The sequence below is a fragment of the Lissotriton helveticus genome, chromosome 10 (genome assembly GCF_964261635.1).
Source record: "Lissotriton helveticus chromosome 10, aLisHel1.1, whole genome shotgun sequence".
NCBI classification, from domain to species: Eukaryota; Metazoa; Chordata; class Amphibia; order Caudata; family Salamandridae; genus Lissotriton; species Lissotriton helveticus.
This window is the reverse complement of record NC_136071.1, coordinates 975,766,294-975,792,989: the sequence shown is the minus strand read 5'-3', so window position 1 is coordinate 975,792,989 and position 26,696 is coordinate 975,766,294. Positions and strand designations below refer to the sequence as shown.

The 26,696-nt window shown below is 48.0% G+C and overlaps 1 protein-coding gene across 2 annotated transcripts in view; it reads left to right on the top strand.

The window, feature by feature from the left end:
* The window catches only part of PEX1 (peroxisomal biogenesis factor 1), a 628,515-nt gene that overhangs the window by 232,426 nt on the left and 369,393 nt on the right, over positions 1-26,696 (top strand). For both annotated transcript variants that reach the window (XM_078663649.1, XM_078663648.1), the window contains exon 11: positions 13,297-13,393. In XM_078663649.1, the coding sequence (XP_078519775.1) occupies positions 13,297-13,393 (97 nt within the window). The remainder of the gene's footprint in view (positions 1-13,296; positions 13,394-26,696) is intronic.

The window sequence follows — 26,696 nt, the reverse complement described above, 5'->3', positions numbered from 1 at the left end:
ACTAATGGCTTAGTCAGAGCTGGTCGCAGCCAGAGATAAATAATCAGCATCCATGGCCCTGCTAGTCAGGTACGAAAACCAGATTGTACAAAGTACCTTCTCGAAAGGGTTGGGTGAGGCAAGCAAGCTTACCTCCAGCGCCATGGTCAATAGTGTGGAACGTGTCATGATACTACGACGATTTTTATCTGCTATCATGAAACACGCATCGTGCTTGCGTCAACTACAGTTTACGAATTTTAGTTCTGGTGGTCAATTTACTGACCTGTAATGCATTTAAACCTCTACATGTAAATTGAAGCATATGTAACTCGCCCCTAAGTCACATATCCTCTTGTAATGGCAAGATAGCTATACCCTGAAACATTTTCCCACGTTTGTCACTTAGCTGGCTGAAACTAGTGTTAGCTCTGTAAGGTGTACACAGTCCACAATAGCAGAGCATAGCTTGTGTAAATTGTAACGCTTCCACTCGCATCCTGTTCCTAAGCAAAATTTGCTGTTCCTATCCATTAACGAAATATGTGGTCCAAAGTCAACGTAATGCAACAGGTTCTATGTAATGCGTTCTGACACCACAGGCAAAGTTCGCGCTATATAAAACACATTTCAATAAACTGAGCTACACTCACTGCACCATCAGGATTCAAGCAAGCTGGGCCGAAGACGGCTGCAATGCCAGAAACCGGTCCCCGGAAGCTTGTTTCCTTTCCAGTGAAGAATTGGCTTGGTAGTTTGGTCTGCCCTGTTCCCAAGATGCACTGGGCCAGGGCCAGACTAATTTGCATGTAGCCAGGTCCTGAACTGGGATGGTGCAGTGAGCTTAAAAACGGTGATGGATCAAGCCCTGATCTTTTGACTGGGTAGGAGTGTTCTGCTTAATTCAGATACTCTGTCCATCACCACCCCCTGGTAGGAATTGTTTTGGCCACCACAAGTGTGGAAGGGTATACTCCGATGCGAGTCCCTTGCTCACTGCACCATCAGGATTCAAGCAAGCTGGGCCGAAGACGGCTGCAATGCCAGAAACCGGTCCCCGGAAGCTTGTTTCCTTTCCAGTGAAGAATTGGCTTGGTAGTTTGGTCTGCCCTGTTCCCATGATGCACTTGGCCAGGGCCAGACTAATTTGCATGTAGCCAGGTTCTGAACTGGGATGGTGCAGTGAGCTTAAAAACGGTGATGGATCAAGCCCTGATCTTTTGACTGGGTAGGAGTGTTCTGCTTAATTCAGATACTCTGTTCATCACCACCCCCTGTTATGAATTGTTACAGCTCCTGCCCAGCAAAAGTTGCATCCTCCTCTATGAATCGGCATGAGCGAACAAACCTAAACCCTTTTTCCTGCACACACAGCATCGGAGGCAGTGTAAAGAACTTCATAGGATGACAGAACGGTCAAGTAGGCAGCGAAACCAGGACATGCAGGAGCACGGGCCACAAGCACCACGCTGGCGAACAAGCAGCTTCCTGCTGTGATAAAGAATCATCGCCGCCACGACCTGCAGACACACTGTATCCTGCAATGGAAATTGCAGCAGGGATGCACTAATCACTTGCCGAACGCCCAGGCCACGGGCCCTAGTTACCGTGGTCACTTGGGACCCAGGAGAGCCCACCCCGCCCCCCAACTGTGAGGGCACCGTCATATAAACTGCTTACCCCCTGCGTGGGTACTGCCCCGGGAGAAAGGCCCAACTGACCCCCTCCAACTGCCCTGAACTGAGGGTGTGCTGCCGCCGTGTGACACCTCCACAACCCCAGTGCCCCCAAGAGGAAATGTAACGGCCATGACCTACCATCTCTCTCGCCTGCTACACTGTGCAACAAAAGACCCGTGGTCGCAACATCCGGAATTACCCATTCGAACAAGAACAAGCTTCCCAAACTAGGAGCTGCAACCATAAAGAGATCTACTAAGTTGAATCACATGCCAAGGAGCAGCGCAATGCATATGCTCTAAGGCACACTCTATGCCCCATGGTAAAACAATTAATGAATGAAGCAGTCCTGTAAAACAAACTTGCCTGAAACAACGGCTCTTCCAATAATGCCTATTTGTGTGTTCTTTCTGACCCAGAGACGTTTTACGGCATGGGCAAGTGGTCTCTGGCCCAGGGCCCCTGCCTTTCAGGGGGGCCCCATGGTATCGCCCATTCTGTTCTGCAGAGTCTTGCCCTGATGTCCTCAAATCATTTCAATAGAATATTTTAAAACCCTTTTCCTTTCATTTACTCATAATGTGAGTTGTATGAGAGTATTCTATAGACAGTTTGCTGGGAAATGTTGTGCTTGTGTTCGATGCAACATCCATCAACAAGTTACTTTTAGACAAAACAGGAGTGCATAAATGCGAAATGGGAGTGTGTAGCCAAGAATATTTGCAATAATATTAGTGAGCTGCTGCTGTGTTACCAAATTGAAAACATCACTATCTCTGAATATTGGATGTAAACACATTTAGAAATTTGGACAAGTGTGCCTGTTCACTGTCAGAAGAGCGAATGAAATGCTTACACTGGATCATAAATTCAAAGCGGTTTCGCACAGGGGCCCCCAAAATATGTTTGGCCCAGGACCCCCAAAACTCTTAAGATGTCCCTGTTCTGACTTTAACATAAAAGTTGTGATATGACTGCATTGAAACCACATCATTTGTGGTCCTCAACCCTGGAAAACAACGCGCAATTAATCAATAAAAAAAAAATTTCTACGAAGGAACAGTGGAGCAGCGCCAGCCATTGGCGTACAAATTCACGGCGGAATGGTACATGGACCGAAATAACATCCGAACCAGCCAACGGTATGTCCTGACCATGCCCAATCAAACCCTTCCATCGTCGAATACACTGCATAGTAAGTAGCCTGCAAACACGATACAACATGCACTATCATTTTTGTTAGGCGCGGGTAGAATAAGTGATTTGTCCAGAATCACAGTAAGTTTTCGGCATCATTACCGAGACTCGAACCCAGATTCCCAAGACCGAGGACGAGCGCCCTAGCCGTTAAGCCAACTCCTCTTCTAGGCATATACTAGCGATTCGAGTTCTCCATGTACATAGGGAACGGAATGAATGGATATACTCTGCGAACACATAGGAATGGTAGATCGAGAGGTCTACTGCATATACCAGTGATTAGAGACAACTCTATATACATAGGGAAGGGATCTTTGGGTAGAAACTCCCAGTGTCACATATAAAGGAAGGTGGAGCAAAGGCCTGCGCAACTACTATTGATAAGAGTTCTCTCTATACAAAGGGGAGGGATACGGCTGGGTATCCACAAAGAATCAACTAGAACAGAAGAGAGCATCGCGGTCCACTGCATATACAGTGATAGTACCACTAGTATTAGTACCGTGAGACAGGGCGGGAGATAACGAATTGCTACCCATGCCCCAATGCACTTACCAAATTTGCATGGTCTTTGAAAAAAAGGGGGGCGCAAGAGATAATTATAACCTCGACCTCTGGCAGCGGAAGGTTGTAATGGAATCGGGACCAGAATGTTACTACATAAAATCAACAGTTAACAGGCGGGCGGGGCCACCCTATGGGTGGACTCCTCACTGCGTCCTGAAAATAATTTGGCTGCGCAATTAGGGAACCTGCCCGCCACTGAAACGGTTCTGCAGCTGAAGTCGGACGCCGACGTGCTGAAACCTAAACCAGGGGCGAGACAGTATGCCCATGCCCGACTCAACCACAAGCTAACCAGAAGAGGACAATGCTTAAGCGCGTGACCCAGGAGAAAGACAGGCCGCTCCGTTCCAAAGTAGCCTCTCCAGTGAATCAAGGCCAGAGTCCCTCAAATGCAAAACACTCGCGCCCCCGCCAACCCCCGAAGGACGGAGACCGCGAACAGAAGGACCACCCGGGCTGTACGGCACCGCATGCAATTTACAAGAGATGAATGTAATCTTAAGCTCCCACAACGGTGGAAAGCAGCATCTGCTCCTCAGGGTCCTCCCATGAAACCCGGACCAGCACTCACCCAAGTACCAAATAAAGTTTAAATGGAATGCCCCCATAGATGTGCCACGCCAGTGAAAAGATAAGAATGTGATCCACATTATGATAAGCAGAATCAGCAAAACCACACAAGAAAATGTATTCCGTATTATAAACAGCATCTCACGAGAGTGCCTACCTTACAGCCAGGCCTTGCCCTACCAAACCACAGGGCCCATGGTACACGCTGTTACCCCAGCACCACCCGTCCAAAGGGGGGGGGTTGGGGGCTTCCCGGGCCCAGAACGTCTGCCCCTCATGCTTAACAAATGGCTCCACCACAGCGATCCATAGCCCGTCACAAGTCCACATACCACTGATAACATGATGCGCCTCCAATGCCAAACGTGGATAACCTCCCTCTGCATGTGACGCCTAACATGCAGCTGCGCGTAAACCTTCCTCCGCAAAGTCCAGGTGCATAGCCCCAACAAGGAAAGAGAAGCCAAGATGGCCGCACCCGGGCGCCATTACTCATGTGTGCCGCACCCACATGTCGCCTGTGCAGCAACTGAAGCCAAGATGGCCGCACCCGGGCGCCATTACCCACGTGTGCTGCAACCTATTCGCAAATGCATACAACATGCCTGCAGAGACCCATCACCGTTCCGGGCCCCCGCACCCACACCTACGAGGCCGTTGCACCGGACCCAAGCATGGACAACAAGCATAAATTTGCCCAGAGCAGAAGGCCTAATGCAGAGAACTGCTGATACGGCAAACCAATGCAGGTAAATGATCGGTATAAAGTAATGGAAATAATACTATCTGCAAACGTGGCTCCTGTTGTGGAGCATCAACTGCGAGGGCCCATCTAAAAAGCGCATGGCTAGGGGTGGTCTGCGTCTTGCACTCGCCAACCTGAGCCTAGATTTGCTGTATTAACATCAGCAGCGCCTGGCGGAACAATCACTGATAAAGTTGTACGCCCTCCCTGAAAGGGCAGAGCGGAGTAAGGGACACCGTTACATAGGCGGCGGGAAGAGAAACTGTTGTGGGAGGAACTATTCTGCCGGAGTAGAAACAGCACAAACGTGACCCACAGGCATCAGGACGCTTTGCCATGACACCAGGACACATGAGGTTTTACTAGGCACAGAGGATCAGTGATTAGACCAGGATCACGAACTCATTGTCGAGACCCGAACCCGACACCCTAGCTTTAAGATCGGCCGCCCTAGCCGTTAGGCTATGTCCTACCCAGCAAAATTTCCAGCTGTGAACTCCGGCGGCAAGCTCCGCTGCTCAACGCATGAGCGAAGGGTAAACACGACACTGGATTTCGGAATGCAAAGCATGGTGTTGCAGCGTGGAGCCCCAATGCCCAGGCGGAAAGAAAACCTGCCTTAGGCGCACCGCTACCGGGCCCCCTCCCGCTACAAACTCTCTAGTATCCACCCGGTTGGGCCACGAACAGCCCAGAACGAACACCCGCATAGCTTTCCTTAGTACAGTCCTACTTCAATTGGGCACGGTGTTCCCTGTCTAACATCCATAATATTAAATATAACATCTTCTTATCCGCCTCGCCGCAACATGGCCTCCCCGAAGAACCAATCACCATGGCTCCCTTTCTTACCGTCAACGCGGGAGCACACAAGCGGCCCAAACCTTTCCCCGGAGCATCAAAGAGGCCGCGCACCGGTAATTTGGGTGCAGGACAGGGGCGTCCTCGCGCCCCCGCGGCTGGCCTCTGCACCCCCACAGCCCCCTCTCCTGAAAAAGCAGGACGTAAACCATCCCCGAGAGGGAGCAACTCACCGCCCAATAAGTCGAACCAGGCGACCGCCGGGAAACATCACCCCGACGCCAGACCGAGCTCCAATCGACGACAGGCTGAGGGAACAAAGAGACTGTGTGTCCCCACGAGGACACTAAGATGCGTCCGGTGCGGCAAAGAGGCAGAGAAAATGGCGAGGGGGGCTTAAGTACCCCTCGCCCTGCCTGCCGCACCGGACGTGACCATCAGCTCCTCCTAGCTCCCCTCGGGACTCCGCCTGCCCGGGGGAGGAGAGAGGCTAGAGAGGGGCGGGGGGAAGCCCTCAGCGTCTAAGGGGCCGCCCTCCTGATGGCCAATGCGTGGCCTCGGGCAGCCGCATTTCTCCACTTATATTTCCTTGTACACATTACCCGCATCTTTGCATACAAAATGTACTTTGGTTCTGCATGATTTTTACTTCCTCTCACTGCGTTGAGATTTGTCTACTGCCCTCTACAGCGCTCTGGTGCTCTTTTTTTCTCGGTCAATTTGGTGCTTTATTAGACTTCAAAAATAAAAATAAAACTCCGTAGGGCCAGCTCCCAATAGTCTGCATTGCACATTAACTAAAGTGCTTAAACTGCTATTGCTGGCCATAACCAGGGGTTCTTCAGCTCCCACGTCTTCAGCTTGGACCCCGCCCCCCTCCCCCACCTAGTATGCTTGTCCATCGCAATATTGTCCAGACCTCTAACAAGCAAATCTTCACCTGCAGAAACCAGCATTGGCAATGGCACTGGAGCTCACCTATGTGAGGGCTATTGGTAGTGTCATCTGAAAGAGACACGTTAGTGATAGATTCCTTACCTAGGAATATTCCCCAGGCGTCAGACTGGATCCAGGAAGTTTTCACTTAGCAGTACCCCTGCGCACTGAGGTGGCATCGTGCAGCTCCGCGTCTGTCACTGGCGTCGTAAGCGCCGGGATGGCGTCACGGAGACTACTTATGCGCCACCATGCGCGCTGACATCAGTTCTGGTCTTTCTTTTTCCACGCCTAAAGTGCAGATCCAGATTGAGCACGTACTTCGGTCATTTTTTGACCACTGTTCGGGACATTTTTGTCTCCTTTTCTCGTCTCCTGGTGCGCGTAGGGATGCCCGGCTATAAGTCTTGGGGGTCGTGCCGTCGTAATATGTCGGTGGTGGACCCACACGATGTCTGCCTCTACTGCCTGTAGACCGACCATGACTCCTGGGACTGTCGAGACTGCTGAGCCATGGCTTCAAAGGCCATGCGGGAGCAGCGCTGCAAATTGCTGGAGGTACGGCACTCCTCTCACCGCCGCGCCGGGTCTAGGGGCCGTTCGTGGGACCGTTTTCGGGACCGGAGGCGTCACTCCTCGGGCTCTAAGTTGTCACCTTCAGATTCTGGTAAGCGACGAAGAAGTCGAAGAAGCGTGTACGCTCTCTGATGTTCCCCCGTCGCTCCTCGTAGGCAGACGAGGGGGACAGGGGCTCCGCCCCTGCGGCTCCTCCGGAGCTTGGGAGTCCCGCGGCCTATCCGCCATACCCAGGTCCGTCGGCGACTCCCGAACAGATGCAAGAGTTTCCTGCTGCCATGGACCACCTTTTTAGGCCTCGGGCTCCCGCCGGCGCGCCTGCGGTCCCATGTCCAGATCCTGTTGACCCGGTGTCCAACTCGACCTCCCTACGGTGGCCCTCAAGGCCAACCTTCTTACGGAGGTGCTCCAGACAGCGTCTATGTCGTCGGAGCCGCTGCTCCCTTTCAATGAAGCCCTTACCGAAGTCCTCTTGGGCACTTGGTTGCAGTCGGCCTTGGGGGCACTGGTAGATAAGAACGTCGCTAGGCTTCATTGCCCGGCGCCTGGTGATCCTGCCTTCTTGACCACTCACCCCACGCCTGAGAGCCTTGTCATTCAGGCCTCGACGCCGCAGAGTGCCTTTCCCATGGCTCTGCCGGATAAGGCTCTAAGCGGCTGGACCTATATGGCAAGAGGTTGCTTATTAGGCCGTTACTCTCACGCAGTGTGGGATTCGGTGGCCGAGGTCTTGCCTCAGTGTTATGATGAGGTCCAGGCTGTCCTTTCCCAAGCGATTGCGGTAGGCAAGGATGCAACGAAATTTGCCATCAGGTGTGGTCTGGACCCTTCTAATTCCTTGGGCAGAGCAATTTCCATGAATGTGGCGTTGTGGCGCCATGCCTGGTTGCGGTTTACCGGGTTCTCACCCAATGTCCAGGGCTTGCTCATGGACATGCCTTTTGATGGCTCCCGCCTCTTTGGCGACAAATCTGACAATGCCCTGGAGTGCTTTAAAGACTCGCGGTCCATGGCCAAGTCTTTGGGTATTTCCGCGAAGAACTCTGTCGCACCTGGGTTTCGTTCCTTTCGTGGCCAGGGCAAAAGCACCCAAGCACGCTCCTCCACAAAGCCTGTGCAGACCCAGCCTCAGGGCGGCCGTGGACATGGCTTCCGCAGAGGGTGGGTCTGGTAACCAGCGGGCAGGTCAGTCCACCTTCACCCCGCTGCTTCCACCTATAAGCCTTCCTAATCCGAGCTTCAGGGAGCATCCCATGCCGGTGGGCGACAGGGTCCGCCACCACTTCCACCACTGGCGCAAATTTACATCGGACAAGTGGGTGCTGCAGATAATCTGCCACGGTTACTCGCTCCCCTTTCTGTCCTCCCCTCCAGCCATGCCACCTCGGACCACCGCATTTGGCTCTTCTCCGTCAGGAAGTCACGGCCCTCCTGGCCAAGTGGGCCATCGAGTGTGTTCCCGATCAGGAAGTAGGGAGTGGTTGTTATTCCCACTACGTTCTGGTCCCCATCTTGGACCTCCGGGACGTCAATCGCTTCCTTAGGAAGGAGAAGTTCAAGATGCTCACTCTGGCTCAGGTCCTGGCTGCCCTGGACCCTGCAGACTGGATGGTAGCATTGGACTTGCAGGACGCATATTTTCATATCCCCCGTCCTGCCGGCCCACCGGCGTTCCCTACGGTTCACTGTAGGCCAAGAGCATTTTCAATTTGCAGTGCTCCCCTGTGGCCTTACCAGTGCCCCTCGGGTGTTCACAAAGGTGATGACGGTGGTCCCAGCTCATCTGCAACGGTTATTGATTTCATTCTTCCCCTACCTCGACGACTGGCTGTTGAAGGCGGGCTCACCCCAGGCAGTCGTCAACCACCTCTAGACTACGGCCGACCTCCTGCATTTGCTGGGGTTCTCCATCAACGTTCCGAAGTCGCACCTGAGTCTCTCTCAAAAGCTCCCCTTCATTGGAGCGGTTCTGTATTCGACGAAGTTTCGGGTTTATCCTTTCTGAGCAGCGATTCCGGGATATTCAGGCTATGATTCCGTTCTTTCAGCCTCTATCCCGGGATGACCCTCCGTCTTCTGGGCCTGATGGCCTCCTGTATTCTGCTGGTGACACATGCCAGATGTGGGCTCTGCAGTGGGACTTGAAGTTCCAGTGGGCACAGCATCAGGGCAACCTGTCCGATCACATCCAGATCTCGGAGGGCGCTGGCTGACAGTTGCAGTGGTGGCTCACGAATCATGATTGGGTCAGTGGCAGATCCCTCTCCCTACCCCAAACGGAGCACTTACTAGTGACTGATGCGTCTCACCTGGATGGGGAGGCCACCTGGGAGAGGCGGAGATCAGAGGCCACTGTTCTCCGGCGGAGTCCCGGCTCCATATCAACCTTCTGGAGCTGCGGGCGATCTGGCTTGCACTGAATGCATTCCTTCCCTCTGTTCGGGGAAGTGTAGTGCAGGTGTTCATGGACAATACCACCGCCATGTGGTATTGCAACAAACAGGTCTGGGTGGGGTCGTGGACCTTAAGTCAGTAGGCTCTGCGCCTCTGGACATGGCTGGAACATCAAGGCATTACCTTGGTGGTTCAACACCTGGCAGGTTCTCTGAACGCCAGGGCGGAAGAACTCAGCCGCCGGTGCATGGTGGATCACGAATGGCGTCTGAACTCTGACGTGGCGCAAGGTCTCTTTCAGCAGTGGGTAGAGCCTTGGTTAGATCTATTCGCCACCGAACAGAACGTGCAATGTCCCCAGGTCTGCGCGTTGGAATTTCCAAGGCGGCACTCACTCTGAGACGCTTATCGTCGCGAGTGGAGCTGTGGTCTCTTGTACGCCTTTCCGCCTATACCTCTTCTGCCCAGAGTGCTGAAGAAGATCAGGCGTGACCGGGCCCAAGTGATTCTTGTGGCTCCAGACTGGGCTCGAAGAGTATGGTATCCCGAGCTACTCAGTATGAGCATCGATTCCCCCGATCCGTCTGCCTCTTCGGGAGGATCTTCTGTCGCAGTGGCAGGGGACGGTCCTCCACCCGAACCTGTCCAGCCTCCACCTCCATGCGTGGAGATTGATCGGCGACAGTTGACACCTTTCAATCTTCCTTCCGAAGTCTGTGATGTCATTCTGTCAGCCAGGCGTCCCTCCACCAAAACGGTATAGGCCTACAGGTGGAACAGATTTGTGGCATGGTGCACTGCGAAGGCTGTGGATCCCCTTTCTGCCCCTCTTTCTGAGGTTGTTCTGTTCCTTCTCTCTTTGGCCCAGCAGGGCTCTGCTCTGGGCACTATCAAAGGTTATCTTTAGGCCATCTCTTCCTTTTTACGGCTTCCAGATCATCCTTCTCTTTTTAAGTCCCCAGTTGTTAACCTTTTTCTTAAAGGCATTACGCATACGTTTCCATCCATACCTTTCATAATGCCTCAGTGCGACTTGAATCTTGTCTTGACTTTTCTGATGTGCGCTCCCTTTGAGCCCCTTCATAACTGTCCCTTATGTCTTCTCACTCTAAAGACGGTTTTCCTGGTTGCTATCACCTCTGCCAGAAGAGTGAGTGAGCTCCAGGCCCTTTCTTCCAAACCTCCTTTCCTTTCTGTTGATCCAGACAAGGTGGTTTTAAGGACCCGTCCTTCTTTACTGCCAAAGGTTGTCACGCCCTTCCACATCGGGCAGACCATCACTTTGCCCACCTTCTTTCGGCCTCTGCATCCTTCAAGGAAAGAGGAGAGGCTCCCCCGTCTGGACCCAAAACATGCACCTGCATTCTATCTGGAGCGTACACCGCAGTTCCGGTTGGATGATCAGCTTTTTGTCGGCTACGTGGGCGCTCTAAAAGGTCAGGCTGTGCACAAGCGGACCATCTCCCGGTGGGTCGTTCTGTGCATCAAAGCTTGTTACTCCTTGGCCATAAAGGAGCCCCCTGTGGGGCTGCGTGCCCATTCGACCAGAACGACTGCAGCCACTACTGCTTTGGGACGCGGCGTTCCCTTGCAGGACATTTGTCAGGCAGCTACGTGGGCCTTGTTGCACACATTTACCAATCACTACTGCCTTGACAGTCGGGTCCGGAGAGACAGCTTCTTTGGCCTTTCTGTGCTCCGTGACTCTTCTGTGTGATCTTATTCGCAGACCCACCACCTGGGTTGGTATTGCTGGGGTGTCTATTCTAGGGTAAGGAATCTGTCACTAACGTGTCTGTTTCAGATGCACAAGTTACTACTTGTGTAACAATATATCTGTAAGAGGCATTAGTTAGTGCAATCTTGCTGGACCTGGCTCATATAACCTCCCAAAAGCTTCAACGCATATGGATGATAGTTCACTGATAACTACTGGTACAATGTCAATATTCAGTCCACTCCAAAAGCTCTTTCCTTCTGCAGACAATCCCTTCTATTGGAATCAAATGCAAATTCCGGATCTAGGAAATTTACAAACTCCAGCATAGTTCTTGGGCAAAAAATACTGCTGTTAATAGTCGATTATTTGCCATAATTATGATCCTTTCCATATAAAGGGGTTGGTCTATTAGAGAATTGTCTGTAATACTGGCAGTGTATTCTCATACTTTGATGCAGCTGGCTTCCTGCGAGAGAACGTGACCATCTTCCTGACTTAAGCATCCTTTATTAAGAGGTTGTGCATAAAATCATGAGGACCAAGCACACCATGCCCAACTCAATTTTTACATTCCATATATTTAAGCTACATAGTTTCAGATCTGATGTCTGTGTTACAAGAATAATTTTGTCTCCAAAAACCCAGAAGATCCCATCCCTTCCAGATCAAACATGTTTTGCAATTGTACATGCTGGAGTTAGTTTAAACATATTTTTAATAGTTTAGAGTCCAATACAACAATTTATTGACTAACATTATTTTGGAAAAATACCATGGAGCAGTGAGCAAACCTTTTTTGTTAACCCAGAAACAAAGTTGCAAAATAAAAAAGTATGAATCACTGTTGTGCTGAAACAAAGTAAACCGTGTGGCTCATATCCCCTGATGCTCTGAACTGCAGCTGCAGTCAGTAATGCAATAGCAGTAGAGGTCACTCGTAGGTAATAGTAACCCTGGCATTGAAATGGCATTTCTAGTACTCTGATGTATTTTTCTGTTTGTAAATGTGCAATACTCTTCTAATGCTAAGAAGTATACAAAATAATGCATATCCAACCTTCCACATCACAGCTCCGGGCAACCTTTTGTCTTGCGGTTGCAGTCTGTTGTCCCTCTCCCCCTGATGGAGATGCTGTAGACAGATGGCCAGTCTTCCCTTGTATCAGAACCATCCGTGATGCTAACTGTTGAAAGTTAACAATGGGATTGGGTAATGTTGAAGAATCGCATGCCTGCCAGTTTCCCAGCAACGTGTTGTGTTTGAGAAGCACCTTGAGAACTAAAAAAAAAAACACGAGTCCTGGTGTACTAATACAAATTAGTAAACAAGGGTGCGTAACTTACACTCCTACGAGCCGGCGAATGGCTGTTCAATTTGCAGTGCAACCTATGTACTAACAGGTTATATCGCAAATTGTTCACTCAAAGGGGGGTTATGAAATAACCTACCTAATGAATATTAATTATGCATTTGTCCGTTAGTGACCTCTTGTGGTTGGCTGTGAATATATGGAGAGCAGCCGCCTGCAATGGACAGCAGACCATAATCCTTGTATTTACATTCTCAAGCGGGAAAACATTTCTTCGAAGTAGCCCATGTCCGAAGTAGGTGCTGTTTATACAACAAATATCCTCTTTGGGAAGGGGGTCAGGGAATAGTCCTCTGGACCACAGTCTGCTTCCTCCCAGGCCACCTGCCGTGATTCCCAAAAGGAAAGATGTCCCCCGTACCTGTTACTTAGGGTTTAGGTCGAGCACTAATTAATGCAATTGAGGTCACAAAACATTGATGTATTCCTTTGTGACTCGTAAATAGGAAGGTGACGCATCCTCGTATTTACAGTTTGAAAAGGGTCGCAAAATCCGTTTTGCGAGTCTGAAAAGTACTTTTGGACACTAAAACAGTTCTTTTGCACTTTCAAACCCTGAGGTTTGGCAAATCACAGTGCTTGCAACAGTTAAAGTACTTTCTACTTCTGTACCTTTGTATTTTATGAGTGAGAAACGTATTGTGGTATCTGTCCTCTAACCTAACGTTAAACACAAAAGTGTCTAAATACATCAGCTGTCAAGAATTGTATTTTTGTGTTTTACAAAATATATGTTCCATTAAAGGCTTCGTCTTGTAGGGAAGTGGAAAATCAACATTATCGAAGGCACTTTGCAAAGAAGCGTTTGATAACCTTGAGGCCCATGTTGAAGAAATTGATTGCAAATCATTGAAAGGTAAGAGCTCATACTACAATGATCACCTCTTGTAATGACGTAGACCTTATTTATTACCTGTGTGACTCTTTTGCAAAGCTTTAGAGTGACCATATGAGATATTGCATGAATGTAATTAACAACTTTTTTTCCTGTTACTTTTACAGGGACTAATTTAGATTTTTCAGTGAAAGTCAAAACAACACAATTTTGTTGTCCTTAAATTTGCGAGATACATATACTCAACTTCAGTGTATACTGTGAATACTTGTATGTATTCACAGTGCAACATGCATCCTCAATTTGTTCTGTTCCTATTACCAGGCAATGTTACTCTGTGCAGCTCTGATACTCCGGTATTCACTCTTCTTATTCAAAAAGAGTGTCAAATTTGTGCATGTTCAACTTGTTAAACTGCAAGCAGTGCTGATTTACCATATATTTTAAAAGATAGGCGGGTGTTATAATTTTAAAGTTCATTTGATGATCTTCAATATTCTTCATTTTACATGATCTCTGGCCAATTGTAGGACGGTGTCAAATGTATGATGTACATCAATCTTCAAAGTTAGCACTATCTGCCTTAACAGGTATTAAATCTGTATTCCTCATCCAGTGTAATTGAAGTATGTTTTAATTATCAATTCCTTCACAGTGCTTAAGAAGTCTATTAAAGGTTATCAAATTAATTTGATAATTGTGTCCCCCTTGCCTTTATTTCTCAATAATGTAAACTGATGCTTGTCGAGCTGGGCTAGCTGTATTCACTGGTGCATTGCGCTGGTGCGGAGGATGTGCATGCCCATTGCAGCTTCTGATTGTCCTTACATTTCTACTGGTTTTTAAGCATGTATTTTCTTTGTGTATATCTAAACTCATCATTCACTGCAGTGTCTTATCATCTCACAGCAATTCTTTTCCCCTGTAGTTAGGACACATTAAGGCTTATCTGATGTAACATACGTCAGCTTTTCATTTTTGATAATTCCCTGATATAATTGCAGAATCATTCCGAGTTCACTGCCGATTATATTTCTGTGTTTGAGGCTGCGTCCTGGGAATCCTCTCCAAGCTCATCCCACATTAACATAAAGCGGATTCCACATTGACATACATGTCAATAGATCCAATTCAGGAAGGACACTCCCAAATCTTTAAGCCAAAATTACTTTATTTTAGCTTTCTCCTGCCTAAAATAGTCTCTACTTCAATGCAAGTTAATAGGAAATGGACAGTCCCCCTCCCCCCCCCAATTCTTTTTTTTGTCCCCAAAATCTTTCCACTTTCCAGTATTATAATGTTGGCATTAAATGCTTTTGATCAATGGCCATGTTTGCGAATTTGTTATAGAATATCAACCGTCTCATCTCCTCAATCTGATTAGTATCTTTTAATTTTTTTTAATAACCTTTATAGTCTCAATATTCGCTTCTCTTGTAGTTGGTCTTCCTGAGGATCTCCTTGCAAACTAATAGAATGCTTCTGTTCATTTTTATCATGTCTTTCATGGTACACTTTACCATCTTCTAGGCACTGCTCCTACATTATCTCGGTGCCCCTCTGTGCAATCTAAACGTTTTTCAGTACCATTGGTGTAATTATTGTCATCAAAGAATATAATCCTGATCTCTTGTTGTCCATGTGTATACTCAAGTATGTGGGTCCAGTGTTGACCCACAATCAGTTTTATTTTACTATGTTTATTGTTTATAATTTTAAACAAAGCATTATTTGTAAGTAATCTATAATCTCAATACTAAGTTCCTGTATCCAATGCATTGTATATTGGGGATTTATTTGCCTCCCTTGCTACTGATTGAATGTCAGTTGTTTGTGTTTCTGTTTTCGTATAATCTCTTTGGTATGTTGGTCTTCATCTACGCCGGTATTGTTTTGTTTCTCTTTTGTCAGTCAGTACTGCCATTTCATTACATCTTCTGTGTATTCTCAGTTGACTTTGTTGCGTACCAGTCTTGTCTGCTTTCATAGAAAATCCAGATTATTCATTACCGTGTCATAAATCAGTTTCAAATAGAGAACATAAAGCTTTAAGGTCTTCTTGGCCAGACAGTAGAACTCCAAAATGGATGTTTCAGGCTGGCCAGCTTATGCGGTTGATTATTATTAAGTTAGTGTCTTACTGTCCCTTAAAAAAGCCTTCATCCCGTATTTGATTTGGAGCAGGAGTTCATTGGCCTGCCTTTATCAATGAAGCGAACACGTATTTAATGTGGTTGGTGTGCTACAGCAATTTTCTTGCATTGTTTTAAACATTTTTAAAATAGTAAAATATGCACTAATGGTATGCAAGTTTTATATAGGGCTGGGGAAAATGTGTCTCCTAGTACATCCCAGGCATTCAGAGATATTGGAAGAGGACACCTCTCCCGCTGTTATTCATGGCATGTTCCATCATAGAACACCAACATTGGGAGTTCATAGATATCTTAAACTGGATAAATACAGGGTATTTCAATTTTGTTCACCTGCATCTGCATTGTTGACTTTAGGGATTCGAGTTCATCTTGCATGCATCAAAATCTGTTCCCATAGTTGGTATGAGGTTGTCCTGTATCATCCTAGTTAGCCATTTATTCAAGTCATTGCTAAGGCGTTTCATGTTTTCGGCACCCATTTAGGTTCTTAATGTAAGGATGAGTCCTTGTTAATTTTGATACTGGAATTACCTCGCACAGTGTCTCGTTTGTCTAACACTTTCTAAACTAATATGAATTCAACTTCTTCAGTTTTACATTGACCTCAAAGTATTCTGTACACAATAACATGTTATGTCCATATCGTATGTTCCTAACCCTTTGACTTACTGGTCTGTTTGGTAGTAAATGAATGCTTTTTCACAATAGGTTTAATACAGGAAGTCCCAGGCTATCCCCAGATAGATGTGTTTCAGGTTACCTTCTCAGCTTAGGACACATGGAGTATTATTGTTAATTCACTTTGGAGCCTGTTATCAAGGACGTGTGCAACGTTAATTATGGGCATTCACATTAGGAACGTTGATCTGTAATTGCTGCTTTGCTGGATTGTTGATGATAATGTAAATCCTTTTCAAGTTTGTCTTTTACGTTGTTTGCGTTTATAGCCCGATTACGGGATTTACACTAAATTCAACACATGACAAAAGCTTCAGGAAACCTTTACACAAACCCAGTAAATCTTACAACACCCATTAGACTTTTAGGACAAACACAAATTACTTTAAGTTATTAATAACCGCAAATAATGCCCGCCTCAACATGAGAGGAGAGGGAAAGGGGAGATCATTTTCATCTTTGGTTTGAGCCCACCCATCCTTCACGGATAACAAAAAAGGAGCATTCTACTTTCTACCATCAGGTGAATGTCCTCATTGGTTGCCTAATCTTTTTCCAACCCCATCTTTTGGGAATGCATGCAGGCACCTCTCTTACTGAATCCCAAGTTTGACAGGGTGCTACAAGGATGCTTCTAACTCCATACCAATCAAATTATTTTTAAAGCTCCTGTTCTAATTTTTTTTTGTTTGGAGTAAATGAAGTTGGGAAAAATCTGAATTTTATCCCCTCCAAGCGATGCCCCACATCAAGCTGTTGCTTCTTTCAAAGCACTCTGATTTTCCAGAGGAGAGCCCAACTTTGCCATAACTGTACCTCTGGTTTCCTTGTTTCATTTTGTACTCTTAATTTTCAACCTGTAGACTTTCTGCACTCTAACCTGGAGATAGAAGTCTGCTGGGAAATTTGCCTTCAGAAATCTCTCAATTACTGTAGTGGAGGCCTCAGCATCTTTATTCTGTGCTGGCACCCATAGAAGACAGAGATTTATCACTCACACCCTATTTTTGGTGCCTCAATCTGTGTTTCAGAGCTGATCTGTACTGGCACCACACATTTGTGACACACGCTGCATGTCTTATCTCCCTCAAAAAGCGATACCACTGATGACTGCAGTAGAGCCATCCCTATTGTGAGACCCTCTTTCTCACCCTCCATTTTAGTTGTGGGCTTATCCATGTTCAGAAGTTTCCCATTAATGGAGATTACTTTTTTTGGCGATGCCTTCGGTGGTACACTGTAGTTCTTCCAGCGCCACCACAATTTGTGAAACCCTACAGATGGGTTTACAACTGAGTCATACCTCACTCCACTGTTCGCTATGTTCTTGTTTTAGGAGGTGTTATCTCCGTCACGGAGTTAAGAAATAACCCCTGGCTTCAAGTTTCCTTTGGGGGTATCGCCCTGGATTTTGAGAGTGCAAGCTCGCACCGCCAGTAGAGCCATGATGAAGAGCAGACTGAGGGCTCTCTAACCAATGCAGCTAATCTCAACTCATAATGACAGCCATGTTCTGCAGGCTGTAGTTCCTGACCTTCTTAGCCTATGCCCAGAAGGCACAGCAAGCAGACAAGTTAGGTTCCCTGTTCACACTTAGGAAAAGGCCAGCAATCTGCGCACATACGTCTCCAGAAAAGTAGTCCAGGCCTTACATAATCTCAGAGCCACCTCTGTCCATAGCTCTCACTAAAGCAGGGCGAATGGTGAGCCAGAATATCCTTGTTTCTTCACTTATGATGTGGAAGCCGCAGCCTTGGTGTTTAAGCAGTCAGAGGCGAAGTCGGCTCCGTGCTTCATTTGTCTCTGTAGGAGCTTATCGTATACGCCTGCAGAGGATACAGAAGTCCGAGCTTCACTTGAGAGCCAAGAGCACACATCCGGACAGAATCTGGCTGGCTTCTTTCCCCTGATTTATTGTAATAATTCCATTGTGTTCCAGTGCTGTCTAACACACCTGCTGTTGATCAATAGATTGCTGGAATCATTTATTTTCTTCAATTTGTTTTCTCTAGCTTTTCTTAGACGGTGCCATTTAAATGCATTATATGATTTGGGGCAAATATTTCTTGGACGACTTGTCTCCCTTTTTGTGCCCAAGGTAATTCAGTTCGAGCCACCTTGTTCAGAGAATGACCAGCTTCTTTGCACCAGTTTTTACTGACCTTATGAGCTGATAACTCTTAACAGGTTTCATATCCAAAACTTTCATGCAGGTTCTCATCAAAAAAACATCATAAGAATCATACAAAATATTAAATCAGCTTAAAAACAACAATAGTGAAAAATTCATCAAGTACACTGAACACATTTCTTCTCCAACCTTCAATGCCCCCAAAATGAACATGGCCATCCTACTGCACCTAACCAACCATCGACGTTCTGCACCTCACCGCTGCTTTGAATGCGCAAACACTAGAACAGACATCATTACCATTTACAAGTTGGAGGAAAAACACAACATAATAATTTTTATAAAATTAACAAAAGAAAATAAAGTGTATTATGGTCTGGTCAGATTATCCGTCACAGTGAGAAGTCAGAGCTGATATCCCAGAGGAGTCACCTGTACCTGGGTAATTCAAGCCTCACCACTGAGCCAGCCCTGAACAAAAAATTATGAAGATCTCTTTCACCGAGATAGCGTCTTTGCAAAATAGTGTGCTAGCTCCTCAGTTATATACAGGCTGAGGTACCCCTTTTTTAGCATCTGGGAAGGACAATACTCTGAAAAGTGAGGCTTTACCAACAGTTTATCCCCTTTTTTAAAAGTGCACGGCGCATCAAATGAATCCCCCTTCGTGTTGGCCCACATTCTGGTGGAGTTTCCTTTTGTTTAAGCTTAATTACAGTATCCCAAAAGCTCTTACTATTCTCGTCAATCGCCGCACTTTCCAGGAACTCTTAGGTAAAGTTTTCTTTCTGGAATTCAAGGTGTTTTTATAGAAGTTAAAGGCCTCACGTACCGCAATGTGGCCTTCCTTAGTGTATGATTGGTTGCAGAACAATGGGTATCAACCCAGCGCGGGTTCTGGTGCCTGTTTTCTAATCTGCACTAAAAGTATTTGCCTGATATTCATATTACAGGAATCGAAAAAGAATGACATTTCGTCCCCCCTGCGCATCAGACAATCAATTCAAGAAAGTCATAAGATGGGATTTTAACAACATAGCAAAGTTAACCCCGCTGGTCTTTCAGGTGCCAAACAAGTTTGAATCCATCAGTAATGTACTGTGTGATAGAAGTTGTGGCCCCAGGAGCGGTAGATTTGAGCCCAGGAAGGTAACCTGCTGCATACAAGGCATTATGATCACCGTTTCTGTTGCTAGTATGGCACCATACGAAAACCATAGTGAAAATATCTTTTTGCAAATATATAATCAATAATGGAGGCCCTGCTATGCCTTCTATAAGAGGCTAAAGTTACCCCATGCGGATTAAACAATTACACAAGATCAGCTAAATCATGCACAGCAAAGAATCTTCTTAACTCCCCTCCCCATCCGGTTTCACACAAGAAGATATCGACCTATCCATGACCTGTGCCTAAAATGTTAGTCCTAACTTAGCAATAAAGACCCCACAAAGGAGTTTGTTCAGTTTGGTTCAGGGGCAATTTGGTTCAGGGCCAGCTTTAGCACTGGTGGCGCCAAGTGCGACAATAATTTTTGGCGCCCCCACACCCAATGACCCTTTGTCGGTTTCGCTCACTACCACCAGGCAAAAGTGCCACTCATCTCTACAATCATAAGTTTTTGCTAAAGACAGCACCCCCACTGAGGTCAACGCCTCCTCCACAGGTCGGCGACCAGTGCAGCTGCACAGCTCGCACTGCCCTAGAGCCGGCCCTAAAGTCGGTACACTTGGCTCCTACGGGCCTCGATCAGCAAGATAAGAAAATAAATGCTCATAATGGATGCATACTGGATTTACGAAATAATTAGTATAAAAAGTAACTAAATAAAAGCAAAAAGCACTGGAGCTATCTTTAATAGACCGCATCATAAACGCAGAACTTTCCATATCCAAAATCGAAAAGTCTACTTTCCGGTTCAAGTTATCCAAACCCAAAGACCCCTTTTGGCCTGCCATTTAAGGAAGAAACAGCCGGGCAAGAATAGCATGCAAAACCGGGGAAGGAAAAACACGTAGTGTCCCATGTTTCTTGTAAAGCCTCAATATCATATTTTGCAGCTTAACTAACAGGATTAATAACCTTTTCTTTTAAACTAGGAACATTCCAGCTCAAAAGGGTGAAGGAACCACACAGGTTACTGTTCAAAGGGACATTCGAACCAACCCTATCATCCTGGCAGACACTAGCCGTAGACTGGGTGGGGGATGAGCTAAAGTGCCCTCATCCCATTCTATTAGTTAGTCAGTGTACATTGGAAAGGGCATCATAATGATTTGATCGTGGTATTGGCACATTAGCCCCTAAAAAGGCACAATGATCAAACTATGGGAGGGGCATTGACAAAGAAGGAGGGCCCCTCTGGGTATTTTCATGTATGTCAACGGGTGTGGGGACTGGAGGATGGCTTCATAGCTTTAGGGACACAATATAAGACCTATAAAGAAAGCCAAGTGGAACCAAGCTTTTGTTTCCCCCCGCCCTTCCCCCCTCAGAGGGCCAAACAAAAGACTTTGAACTAAGAAAGTTGATCTAAAGTTAATAATGACAGTCATTTGTCCCAGAGCCCCCATCAGGGATGTGGGTACAGTGGAGAACGAATTACCAGAAGAAACCACATCCACACCCTCGGGTTGACTGTCCTGGTTTGCAGTACCCTGTGAAATCTTCTGTCTGCTTCAGACTGCTTGCTTCATTTTCTTGTTAACTAATGTAGGGGAACCAGATGCTTGATCTGAGAGTAGAGGCATCAGAGGTACCAGTAGAACCGGATGTTATCTTACTGCCAGTTGCACCATTACCAGGCAAACTGTTCCCCAAAGCCAATACAAGGGGGTCTCCCAAATTACCGTCAATATTAATAATAGGGGGCTTTGTATCCAAATTCAGTGAGAGTCTACTTTCTGTAAGTGCCATTTCCGTGCTTATTACCCCCATAGCCACTGTAAATCGAAGTGCTTTTTGCCGGTGGAGTAGATTCCCTTTCAATCCCTATGTTGGTCAGCTTCAATTACATAGAGAAAGGCTGACAGGCTACATAAAACCAACTTCAGATACGGTCCCAACCAAACATCTTCCAGTACCTTGATGCAGGGGCCAAGAGGGATGGCTCAGCCGAGTCTCCGACGTATGCAGGTCAGATCCACCCTTGGCCCAGGCACGTCCCACACAGCAGGAAATAACAAACCACTTTGTGCGGAAGTGCAGACAAGCCCCTCCTTTCAGGGCGAAATGTGTCTTGGAACAATAAGTCCTCTCCAGTTCCTGCGACAAGAGTTTGAACGCCTCGCGTGGTGAGAAACAACAAAGAGCTTTATGAGCGGAAGTGCTTGCAAGCCCCTCCTCTAAGGGTGAAGTGCTCCTTGGGTGCAACGAGTCCCCTCTAGGTCCTGCAGCAAGAGTTCAAACATCCTGTTAGAGGCACATTATTCTTGGATGACTTTTCTCCCTTCTTGTGCCCGGGGGTATGCAGATCCAGCCACTTTGGCTAGAGAATGACCAACTTCTTTGCACCAGTTATGATTAACCTTATGACCGATACCTCTTAACAGGTTTCATATCGAAAACCTTCATGCGGATTCTGCAATATAAACACTCCCTGTTTCCATTGGGTTCCAGAGAAGCTGCACCCTGCCACGTTAGTGCTTGACCTCTAAGATGCTAGAAATTATAGTGGTGTCCCAAACCTATCACATTTGAATACCTAGCCCAATCCAACACTCTAACTGTGATCATTCGCCTTGAATTGTCAGCACACTTTGCCGCTTTCGCCTACATCATCAACTTCGATAGGCAACAGTCACCAATGAACACTGCTGCCCTTCTATTCATTGGACTTAGATTCTTCTTCTGTGACTGACCACAGTGCGTCATGGTAGCCCATTCCATTCCAGGCCTCTAACCAGCACCTGTATGGCCCCTCAAGTGTCGCCTTTCTCCTCCACTCTTAAAGTATATATATGTTATATATACATATATTACACAGTGGCGGGGTCACTTTGTAGTTCTAGTTGGGTCAGTGATTCTCTAATAACTTTGTAACTGTTTGACAAATATTCCTAAAACATTGTAAAAAAAAAAAGAAAGTTCAGTCACCTGAGCTCCTGCCTGGAAAGCTTTGGGGTGATCCATCAAGCAAGGTCCAAGAGAAAGTAGTGGTCCCAAGATGTGGATTTTCCATGTTAATTCCAATAGGAAGCTTCTGTTGCTGATACAGAAAAACTGAATTGCACCAAATTTGGCAAACAATTATAATTTTAATCAGAAAATGTGCTTTTTGTGATTTTGGTTAAATTGGTCCAGCCGTTTTGGAGAAATTTGTGTTCAAAGAGGTGCTTGGGTGGGCATGAAAGGAAAAAAAAGATGTGTATATCTGGACAGTTGTTCCCAAAGGATCATAATTTTAAAAATGGGGTCAGAGCGACCTGGCAAGATGGCCACAGCCTAAGTGAGCTCCGTGCCAGGCGAGGGTTTTCCTCATTAATCCGGGCATAAATCCTGCATGCACTTGATATTACTCCCTGTTTCCTGAACCGGAGGAGCTTCCGACGTCCGGGGAGCCGCTCCGATCTGCCGACGGCGACGATATCGCCGAGTTCTGCTGAGGGCAGAGTTGCGGCCTGGGGAGCCTCCAGGAGCCGGGGGCTCGAGTGTCACCTGACCACGGTAATGGACGGGTCGGCGTCGCGGTGCGGCCGCCGCTGCTGGGGGGAGTGCCGGAACTGTATCACCGCTGCGGTCTCGGCGCAGGCACTGATATCCTGCCGTGGGCTCTGAGCGCCCTAGCCTACGGAAGGGGGTAATACATTTCGGCCACACCGGAGAGGAAGATCCTGCCCCGTGGCGTGTGCCCCGAGGCGCTGCGACCTCTTCCCCCCGAAACGAATGCCGGCTGCATAGCAGCTACAAGGAGCAAGGGTGCGGCAGCCAGAGACATTACTGATAAAAAACGGCTGCTCATTGAGGACCGCCCCGGTTTCGAACGAAAAGCGGAGCACATGGGTATACCACTCCACGCTTGCTGAGATGAGAGGGGAGTGAAGAAGCAGCTCCGTGAGTGCGGGACACACGCTAACCCGGGTGCACCACCTGCCCGGGCACCCGGTACCACGGGACAGTGCTTCCATCTCCGCCTATATACGGTGAGCCCGGCCGGAACACCTGGACCTTCGGCAGCGGAGACTGCTGGTGCCGGACCTCTGGTGCCTACGGGGGAGGAAAGGAACTGCTCGGGGGTGCTCCAATCGACAGTTGCTTGTACTTCTGGCCCAAGCGAACGGTGCCCTGCAACGACCGTCTGCGGAGCTGCACAATGAGTGGCAGGGGGAGCAGGGCACAACAGCCCCCCGACTGGATAAATATGCCTACAATAAGGACCCCCCAGATGCCTCCAAGGGGGAGGGAGCATCAACAGTGACTCAGCCAAATACCAGGCCTGAGGGGGTGGAAGAGGTGACCCTCTTGGACGTGATAGCGGCCCTCCGAGCACTGCAGTCCTCCATGGGCACCGTCTCTACGGACATCTTGCTGCTGCGAGTGGATTTTTCTAAGCTGGGCAATCGCCTGGTGGCGGTGGAAAATACGACAGAGGGCCTGTCCGCAGACACCGCGGCGTTGCAGCAACGGATGAAGAAGTTGGAAGACGACAATAAGCTGATGAAGGCCAAGCTGGATGATCAGGAAGGGCGCTCCCGGCGCAACAATGTATGCCTGGTTGGGGTACCGGAAAATACAGGCGAACAACCCCATGATCTCTTCGTGGAGGACCTCATTCAGAACCAACTGCAGCCAAGGGGACTTTACAATTATTTCTCAGTGGAAAGGGCTCATCGGGTACCAGGTAGCAAACCACGGCTGGGAGCGATACCGCGACCAATTCTGGCGTGCATTTTCAACTTCAAAGATCGCAACGCCATTTTGCAGGCAGCTCGAGTTGCCCCGCCGCTTAAGATCGACAACGCTGAAATTGCTTTCTATCCTGATTATACGACGGCAGTTCAGCAACAACGACGTAGTTTTCTGGAAGTTAAGAAGGAACTGCGTGCTAGAGAAGTGAAATATTCTATGCTTTTTCCAGCGCGACTTCGTATTGAATCGGAAGGGAAAACGTGGTTCTTCGACACACCGGGTGAGGCGCGAGACTGGTTGGAAGGATGACGGCCGGCTAGAGGATCCAGGAGTCGAGCTGCAACGCAGAATGGGCACTGATGACCTGAGACTGCACGAACTGGTGAACCTTCAGAGGCCGCGAGTTGCTAAATTCTTACAGAGGGCGACATGGTAGCTCCTCCTGTGCTGGCACCCTGAGATACGTTTCTGCATGGAGGCGCTGACGACATGGAACATACGTCCATGAGGTCTGGGCCCAGACCTTTCATGTAAAACTGTTTGATTTTGGGTGAAAGGACTTACACAGCAGTGAACTATTGCATTGATGGCTGCGGCACAGAGCAGAGACTATCGGACAGGGGGATCATGTTCTGGTAGCTGAATAATCATCCCCCCCCCCCCCCCCACACACTTTCTCCACGGGAAATGTGGACTGTTCGGGACTCTAAGCACTCTGCTCAGCTGGATCCGCCGGGCAGGGAGGCAGGGAGGGGGGTTTGGGGTTTGGGATATGGGGTTTTGTTACAGTTTCATTTTGTTTTACGTTGTCAGTTTTTCAGGGCACGACTACTGAAATGTGTGGCTATGGCGCATAGAGGTTGCATGATTAACTATTCTGTCACCACGCTACTACTTCAATCTGACCCCTATGTATCCACACACCCAACAGGGCACTGATCCACAACTGACCCACCTGATCCCGGGGACACCGCTGACTGTACTGGCCTGGAATGTACAAGGGTTGGGAGATAAGGTAAAGAGAAGCCTGGTATTACAATATCTAAAGCGATGTGCACCTGCAGTAGCCCTCCTCTAGGAGACGCACTTAGTGGGATCCGCCTGTAGGGCCATGGACGGATGGGGGTACAAAATGATGGCCCACGCCGAGTTCACCTCCGGATCTAGGGGTGTTGGAGTGCTGATTAAAAAGAACTTCCCGCTCATAGTGCAGCACGCGCAGGTTGACGACCAGGGCCGCTTCGCAGCAGTCACATGCCAATGGGAGGGACACCTCTTCAATTTCGTCTCGGTCTACATTCCCAAATCCCTACATGCACAGGCACACCCCGCCTTTACAGCATTCTTGCATTGCCGGAAGCGACACTGTTGATAGGGGGCGACTTTAATGACATAGTGGACGGTATGTTAGATAGGCATCCGACAAAACCGATCTCATCTCGTGCTCACCACCTGCCCGGTCTTATAGAGGCCTTAGGACTCACAGACGCCTGGAGATACAAACACCCCAGTACCAGACAGTTCACTTTTCATTCCGGGGTACATAATTGTCTTATGCGCATTGACTACTTTCTGGTTTCGGCGGGAGGTCTGGAGGGGATTACCGACGTAGATATTCGCCCTAGGGGGATTTCCGATCACTCACCGCTCCTGCTACAGTACACGCGCCTCCAGGCCCTTCGACGTCGTATATTCCCTGGGCATCCTAACTATTTACATATCCCTGTAGTGCTGAAGGGTCTCATGGACACTACGACACAATTTTTTCATGAAAATGCGGGCTCGGAAGACTCAGACAGGAGACTATGGGAGGCCTATAAAGTAGTCTTACGAGGGCCAGCAATAGTGTCGATCATGGGGCACAAGCGGGAAAAAAGGGCTGAACTGGACAGACTTGAGGCTGAATTGGATGATGTAGCTGCACAGCCTGCAGCTCACCCGACGCCCCACCTAGCATGTGAAGTACGTCTTAAACAGAGCGAATTCATGGCATACCAAAGGGAGTTGGCCATAAACAGTCTCCAAACCACGCGTCACAGGGTGTATGAGCTGGGGGACAAAGCTGGAAAAATGTTAGCCTGGTTAGACAAAAAAGAGAAAGCAAGTAGAATGATTGCACAATTGAGCACGACCACGGGTTCCATGGTAACGTCCCCTGCAGATATAGTAAACACCCTGGCACATCATTTTGAGCAGGTATATGCCCCTCGCACCACGTTCTCGATTGAGGAGGCGCACGCGCATATAAAAGATATAGCTATGCCACGCCTCGTATCTGAGGAGGCCCTCCTTCTGGAGGCTGATATATCGGTGGATGAACTTCAGACGGCCATCTCCTCCCTTGCGTCAGGTAAGGCGGTGGGTCCTAACGGACTCCCAATTGAACTATATAAGAGGTCTGCGCAAACACTGGCCCCTTACTTATTGGGAATGTTCCGGGACAGTCTTCAGGCTGGTGAGTTGCCACGTAATCAGCGCCTGGCCACGATCATAGCAATCCGCAAACCGGGC